We start from the raw sequence: 8763 nt of genomic DNA, 5'->3' as shown, positions 1-8763 counted from the left end.
TCTTCTTTGAAGTTCTGATAGAACTCTGCACTAAACCCATCTGGTCCTGGGCTTTTTTTTGGTTGGGAGACTATTAATGACTGATTCTATTTCTTAGGGAATATGGGACCTTTTAGAACTTTAGCCTGATCCTGATTTAACTTTGGTACCTATTATCTGTCTAGAAAATTGTCCATTTCGTCCAGGTTATCCAGTTTTGTTGAGTATAGCCTTCTGTAGTAGGATCTGATGATATTTTGGATATCCTCATATTCTGTTGTTCTGTCTCTCTTTTCATTTCTGATTTTGTTTACACAATGGAGTACTACTCACCTATTGCAAACAGTGAATCTGGAGGATATCATCCTGAGTGAGGTAACCCAATCACAAAAGAACACACATGATATGCACTTACTGAAAAGTGGATATTAGCCAAGAAACTTAGAATACTCAAGATACAACACATGAAATTCAAGAAGGAAGATCAAAGTGTCAATTCTTCCTTCCTTTTTAGAAGGGGAAACAAAATATTCATAGAAAATGTTAAAGAGACAAAGTTCGGAGCAGAGCCTGAAGGAATGACCCAATGACCCTCCAGAGATAGCCCCACTTAAGGATCTATCCCATAAACCACCACCAAACCCAGATACTAGGCAGATGCCAACAAAAGCCTGCTGATAGGAGCTGGATATAGCTGTCTCCTGTGAGGCTCTACCAGTGCTTGGCAAATATAGAAGTGGATGCTCACAGTCATCTGTTGGACAGAGCACAAAGTCCCCAATGAAGGAACTAGATAAAGTACACAGGGAGCTGAAGGGGTCTGAAGCCCCATAGGAGGAACATCAATATCAACTAACCAGTACCCCCAGAGCTCCTTGGATCTATACCACCAATTAAACAAAAAACACATGGTGGAACTTGTGGCTCTAGCTATATATGAAGCAGAGGATAGCAGAGGTCATCAATGGGAAGAGAGGCCCTTGGTCCTGTGAAGGCTATATGTCCCAGTATAGGGGAATGCCAGGACCAATAATGGGAGTGGGTGGGTTGGGGCGCAGGGGAAGGGGGGTGATAGAGGATTTTCAGAGGAGAAATTAGGAAAGGGGATAATGTTTGAAATGTAAATAAGAAAATATCTAAAAAAAATCAAAATTAAAAAAAAACAAAACCAAAACCAAAAAAGAAGTATGGCTTAAAAACCCGATTTCACTCCATTGGGGAAAGTTGTAGAAATTCTCCAACCCAAATATGCCCCCACAATGAATACACAATTCAATCAATATGAATACAAGCTGTGTACCCAGATTGGGCAGATCTACCACTACACTACCATCTTCCCCATCTATGAGACCACTTATAGCTTGCTGTTTCTCTAGGCCTCATGCATCTGCTCTGCTTTCCTTCCACCTCCTCCTCTGTTGTCCTCTCTCTCCCATCCTCCTTCTTCTCTCTCTTCACTCTCAGCTCCACCTTCCCTCTTCTGCTCAATCACTGGCTCTAGCCTTTATTCTACAAATTAACGTGGGAAGAGGTTTACCTGAATGCTGACTTATTCCTTATTTGCAACCCCTCCCAGGCAAACAGAATTAGCATCAAATTACAAATAGGTACACAGCTTACTGCAACAGAGAAAAAATCCTAAATTTCTTTTGCAAACAGTAGTAATCATAGATAGCTTCTTGGCTGAGATAAAAGCCTGTGTCCACTTCTCCATCACAGCACTGAGTCTCATCTGGTTTGAACCTGTGCAGGATCACAGCGTCTGTCAGCTCATATATGCAATGAACACACATATATGTGTCTCAACATCTCTGTTACATATTGTGTATTTAAAATATACTAGTATATATATAATATAAATATGTACTTTGTGAAATAAAATTATTTCATTAAAATGTATTCTTCATGATAGTAAAAAAGACTCACTAAAGAGCTTGCTATACAAATATGAAAACCTGAATTCAATCCTTCACAACTATATATTTAAAGAATGGACACAGTGGCTCATATGTATAATTCGAGAATGGCACTGTATCAGAGAGTGTTGGAAACTTACACTAGCGATGGTAAAGAGCCTGCTTGCAGCAAAGATTACAGAGTTCCATAAAGTTATAACAGGTTAAAAGCCACGTGTCTCTAGCACCCGAATCAGGTGACTTTTAAATTCATATTAAATGTTAAACCAAATAACACTTACAGAGCAGAGCAGTGTGCTTCTTGCTTGAGCACCTAGAGAATTTTGTCTCTGGTTTTTAATGCTTGTAGCCTTTTAATGCTTGAAGCCCAAAGCTTCTAATTCTCATGACTGTTAACCCAGGTAGAGATCTAACAACACTTGATGTGTTATGATGCCAATACTAAGGAAAAATAGCTCTTGATTAATTTGTGGCTTTAACTAGAGCAAAAGGGCACACCAGCCACCACATCTAACAGTAGATTCCTGCCAGGCACTACAAGGGGCTGAGAAGCTTAGTCTATGTGCACTGTCCTAAAAATATGTCTCCGTAGAATTTGCTGGAATCTAGGTCAGTGGTGATGGGCAGATGACTAAGACTGGGAGTCAATTCTGGTGTCAGAATGATGTTAAATCCTGGTAACATAAAGCAAGATAAAATCAAAGACAGTGGAATCATTTTTGGTATCAAAAAAGGCTTAGAAGCAAATTCTATGAGCACAAGTACCCAGCCTGAAGATTGTCCTTACTTTATTCTCTTTAGAAGCTGAATTAATAAACAATCCATTACTTGACAAAACATGCAGAATAGTCTTATAAACAACAGCAATTATTTGGGCTCTTGGATTAAGAGTATTTACTCTAGTGCATGGTTGGTTGACACTCATACTTTGAGGCTATAGTGAGGCAGAACATGCATTTATAAGATGCATAGTAGAGCAAAGATTCCCAAAGATCCCATTTATAAGATCCATAGTAGAGCATGATACCCAAAAAGCAAAATGAGAAAAAGGACATGAACATTTTTAGAAACATGTATTTCTTCTATTTTGGACCTCTCAATAATATCAATAGCTGAAGATCAATCTATAAACTGTGAGCCTGTGAGGGAATTTATGGATCAAAATTATAAGTATAATTGAGTTGTAATTCTAGTCTCGTGAATTGAGTTATGGACCCTGGGGCTCATTTGATGCTCAGGGCCAAGTCACCCAGTCATATGGAGCCTGCATCCAATAGGATTGGACTAATCGTTAGAAAAGCCCTGAGTCTTTCTCCTAGCAAGGTCTATATTCTAAAGCTGTAGAATCCATCTGATTCTATGTAATCTAAGTACCTAGACTTTAAGCCCTGTGACTAGAATCAGGGCCATGATGGTTTGCATAATGTTAAATATTACTGTATAACTCCAGTTTATTGTTGTACTACATTTCCAATACTTATGGGTGCCTCTCTGTTCTGGGGTTATAAAAAAGGTAATACATACAAGTTGGCACTATGCTTAATTTTAGGAATACTTATTTTCATATTCCTGTGCTAAACTCAGAAGCTGATATCTTGTGCCTACTTTTTTTAGTTCTCATAAAGGCAGATTTATACATAGTCATTCAAATGTATGTTTCTTAAGAGGGTGATGAGTGTTACAAATACATATTTGATCAATTTTGTGACAAATACATAGAGTTGACATCATTTATAACATGAAAGTCTTTAAATAATACACCACCCTCATGATTGTGTCTAAAAGCAATGAATATAACTATTCCATTGATAAAATAAATATACTGTGCTGAATGACGTTAAAAACAAAATTGTTTAAAAAATTTAAATCTACAAATACAAGAATCTTAACATAATAATTGATTTATCCCTACTTCATCCTCCCTCCATATCCCACATCCAGGTGTGTGTGTGTGTGTGTGTGTGTTTGTGTGTATGTATGCATGTATATGTGTATATGTATATATAATATGTTATATATATTATACAATCTGAAATTATTAATCTCATTAATATATAGAGATTTATAGATGTATATGCATGTATTTGTGTATGTGTATATTTATGTATACACATATATGTATATATGTATGTGTAAATGTATATGCATACACACATATATGTATATATGTATATGCATATCTATATCTTCTTTTCAGTCATGCAATGTTACTAGTGTATATGCTTTTAGAGCTCAATAGTTGGCTCTGGACAACAAATAAATATGTTCTTTGGTGGGGAACACTTAGCCCACTCCCACCAGGTGGAAGGCAACAAAGTCTTACTCAACTATTACACCTATAAACTACATTGACAATCACCCAGGCCTGATAATCCTAAGGAATACAATAGTGGTACAAATTCATTGGTAATAATTAACAGCTTTCTCATTGGATTTAAGATCCACTTAAGAAGAGGAAAATCATAGTGATTATTGGAAGTTTAGCTAACTACTAAGTCCTAGTGAAATCATGGTTATTGGAAGAGAATTTACAAATACTAACCTACAAAACACTCACAATCCCTGAAAACAATATAATTATTTTTCCTTATAATTGCAGATAAGGGTAGTCCTAATCGCTCAACAGGAATCTTTTCTTTGTAACAAACAGAGACCACTGTAGAAAACAGCAACAATGAAAATGCAAAATTTTGGGGCCCGTTTCAAAGGATATATCTACAAATACTCGCACAACTGAGGCTCCAGCAATATTTCAAGAGAGAGGGAGAAAAGACTGTGAGAGCTAGGGGATCGAGAAGTATGCTTTAAGATGGTGTCTCTTAGTAACATAAGAAGTTATATTCATAAAGTCTCTCCAACATGGTTGAGAAACATGAAGTGATAAGAAAAACACCAATGAACAGCTCAAATAAAGTGTTGGTTCTTTTTTCATATTTATTTTGTTATCTATAGCCAGAGCAAAAGATGGGATATGACCGGGACTTCTCTATCTATGAAAGCTATCTCTAACAAAATGTGAATTACCTAAAATAGAATAAAATTGTCAAATTATGCAGTTTATTCTACTTTGCACCAATAATAATAAAACAATAGACATTATATCTGGGATGATGAAGTAGGAAATAATTTCTATTTATCTAATATGGAAAATAATTAATTGATTTAGCTATGTACATAGTTCCCATTGATTGGGGTCTTGTTTAGAGGGCTTGAAATTTTTGTTGGCTATGCACCATCTTGCTATCTTATTACATTGCTCACATTTATTCTGTAGATAGGACAAGGTTGAGAAAAAACTCCACCAACAGAAGTTTCACTTTCCTTCAAACAGTTTATCTTGGCACCACACCTTCCTCATGGCATTCTTCATGTCTGTATTCCTCAGTGTGTAGATGAGAGGGTTGAACAATGGGGCAATCATGGTGTAAAACAGAGCAAACACCTTGTCGTTCCCAACAGAATCACCCATTGGGACATAGGTAAAGATGAGTGGCAAGAAGAACATGAATACAATGGTGATGTGTGAGCCACAGGTAGAAAGAGCTTTGCGGCGGCCCTCTGATGACCTGGTCCTCAAGATGGACAAAATGATGATGTAAGAAATGACCAGTGCAACAAAGGTCAGAATGGACATCACCCCTGTGGTAGTAATGATTACAATAACCAGGAGTCTTGTGTCAGTACAGGCCAGCTTCAGCAGGGGGAATATGTCACAGAAGTAGTGGTCTATTTCATTGGTGCCACAAAAGGGAAGTCTGATAATAACCAATACATGCACAAGTGAGTGTATAAAAGCACCAAAAACTGAGCCTATTACAAGGATGTAACATACCTGTCTGCTCATGGTGAGCATGTAGTAAAGGGGTCTGCAAATAGCTACATACCGATCATAGGCCATTACCACCAAAATGAATATCTCAGTGGCACCAAAGAAGTGTGCATAAAACATCTGGGCTATGCAGCCATTGTAGGAGATTGTGTTACATTGTACCAATAGGCCTATAATAAATTTTGGGGCTACTGTGGTAGTGAAGCAAACATCCATGAAAGACAGATAGCTGAGAAAAAAATACATTGGCTGCTCACTAAGCTGACTACCCTTAATAGTAAGAAGAACAACCAAGTTTCCACAGAGAATTGCAAGATAGCAAAGCAAGAACAACACAGCACATATTGCCTTGACATCCTCATTATGGAAAAGTCCCAGTAAGATAAATTCTGTAAGGTTTCCATATCCCATTGCTTCTGTGTGTTTGATTAGTAGAGGGAGAGGATTCTGTGCCCGAAGTATTGATCTCTTTGATTTATTTCCAAAGTCATTTTTAACCAAAAAGTATATGCCCTGACTGTTTAAGATAATTCTATTGTAAATCTGTTACTACAAATAGACCAATGTCTATGATGCATAAAATACCTGAAAGTATAGTAAATTCATTCATAGGAACAGATGCACAGCGTGACACTAGTAAGGTCGCTGTAGTTCAAATAATAAATGAATTTTAGTTGCTGAAGAAATTCCAAAACTTTACTTTGGTTAGAACAAAGTAGATACTTTAAAAGTTAAATGCATGCTCTAAGTTCAAAATTGAAGTACAAGTGGACTCAATATATCACATCACACTCTTCATAACATTCTCAAAAGTGACTTTTTAACCTACTATAAAAATAAATAGTAAATGTGATGAAAAGCAACCAGCAAAGGTTTAGAGAAGATGGTGGATTCTTGTCCAGATTCCAGAGAGACTATGACTTAGTAGATTTCACTTCATTTCCCAGGTCACTTTCCAGTCACTTCTGGAGAACACAATTGAGATGTTAGCTCAAATGCACATATTCTGCATCACTTTAGATGTTAGCTCCTCCAGAGACACAGAATACATTCAGAGGACTTCCTTCAGGTCACCTGCTTAAACAACATGCATCTTTAAATTGAATCACATATATTTGCTTTATAAAATTATCTTCATGTGCTTGATGAAAAGTCTTTAAATATGTCAGTGAAAAGTATAAAGTATTTTCTTTTTGTATTTTTTTTCTGTAACATAATAGCTGATTTAAATGTGTCACACAGATGCTCTATTCAAGAAGTGTTACAAAAGTAAATCAGTTAATCAACCTTATTAATAAATTATTAATAAATGAAAATTAATAAATGAAAATACTATAAAGAATTAAAACAGTGAAGCTGGGCAGTGGTGGTGCATGCCTTTAAGCCCAGCACTTGGGAGGCAAAACAGGTGGATTTCTGAGTTCGAGGCCAGCTTGGCCTACAGAGTGAGTTCCAGGACAGCCAGGTTAAGCAGAGAAATCCTGTCCCGAAAAACAAAAAGCAAAACAAAAAACAAAAAACAAAAACAAAAACAAAAGGGAAAAATAGAATAGTGCAAGATCAATGCCCTTTTAGAATAGTGAGAGATCAATGCTCTTTGCCCTGTATGGCAGTACAGGTAAATCACCAGGAAACGTACATTTGACACAGAGTTTATGAATAGACTCTAATGGGTTGCTTCAGTTCTACCCATTTACCTAAGTTAATACACACTTATTTAACTATTCCTCAAATTTCTGAAAGTGTCACATTATAAAAGGTACAGTTACAAATCTAAAACAAGGGAAATGAAATGAAATAATAATGTCATATTACTCTGAGTGGTTGGCATATTACTCTCATATAGTTAAAAATATTTTAAAGACAATTAAATCATATATTAGATAATAAGTATTTATCCTGTTAAAAGGACTTCACTAAAACGACAAAAGAACATTCATTGCAACTTTGTGAAAGTTTGAAACAGGAAAAGTTGTAAATACACACAAGTAAAAAAGCAGAATAAGAGTATGATATATTATTTCTGTGGAATACACTGCAGTACATTAAATGGGTCTTTATGACAGTAAGGAGAACCATATACTGTAAGGACAAATATGGTATCATTTAACATATTATTTCTTCCTTTACTCAGGTAAGTGTAGTAGCAAAGAGAACACCATATGCATTATAATCTGCCAATTGTTACACGATATAAACCATATACTTTAAAACATACAGAGTTTCAAAGATGATCCAAATCTAATAATGAATACATGATAAGTCATATCCAATTAATTTCTATGAATACCTGAGTGATTATAAATGAATTCTAAAAAGTGTGGAAACTCATGGTTACATCTAAGGAATAAAGTAGGTGATGATCAAAGGATATTATAATCAAACTAAATTTTGATTTCCTTACCAGTGAGATTTTCCTTACTTCTTCAATGAAAAACTTAAACCCATTATTTTAATATGGCTTCAGTAAAATACATTATATATCAGGTGGAATTTAGGTCATTGAAGAAACCTTTCATTGACATTTTGCAAAACCTTGAAGGCCTTGTTTTTTTTATTATTTAATATATTATTTTCTCCTTTACTGAGGTAAAGGTAGTAGTAGAAGAATTCTATTCATTACAATATGCAAATTGCCACATATGATGTAAATATAAGCAGATATACTTCTGTCCCACATATGTATGTCCAAAAAAATATTCCTCAAAAAGAAACAAGGAACACATTTAATCAACATCCATTTAAACAAATATCCCCAATTCTGCATTTTCTCTCAGGATGAAGAAAATTCAATCCCCATGTACTTTTGTTTTAATTGGTTATTTTATTTATTTTCAATTCAAATATTATATCCCTTCTCTGTTTCCCCTATGCAACCCCCTATCCTATTCCCACTCCCCCTCTCCACTTCTATCAGGGAGCTCCCCCACCCACCCACTCTTGCTTCATCACCCCAGCATTCCCTTGTACTTTTAAATTGTTAATTGGATTTGAATAAAACACATGGTTTCTTAGCTGTAAAGTTGACATTGAGGATTC

General features: G+C 35.6%; 1 protein-coding gene across 1 annotated transcript; it reads right to left on the bottom strand.

The window, feature by feature from the left end:
- Positions 1 to 5208: 5208 nt before the first annotated feature.
- LOC110307820 (olfactory receptor 4P4-like) lies at positions 5209 to 6135 on the bottom strand. The gene has a single exon (XM_021180054.2). It carries the CDS (start codon positions 6133 to 6135, stop codon positions 5209 to 5211), a length of 927 nt encoding a protein of 308 aa, XP_021035713.1.
- Positions 6136 to 8763: the final 2628 nt, after the last annotated feature.

This window comes from Mus caroli, unplaced genomic scaffold (assembly GCF_978045245.1).
Source record: "Mus caroli unplaced genomic scaffold, Mus_caroli_1 scaffold_2, whole genome shotgun sequence".
In the NCBI taxonomy this organism is placed as follows: Eukaryota; Metazoa; Chordata; class Mammalia; order Rodentia; family Muridae; genus Mus; species Mus caroli.
This window is presented reverse-complemented; position numbering and strand designations above follow the sequence as displayed.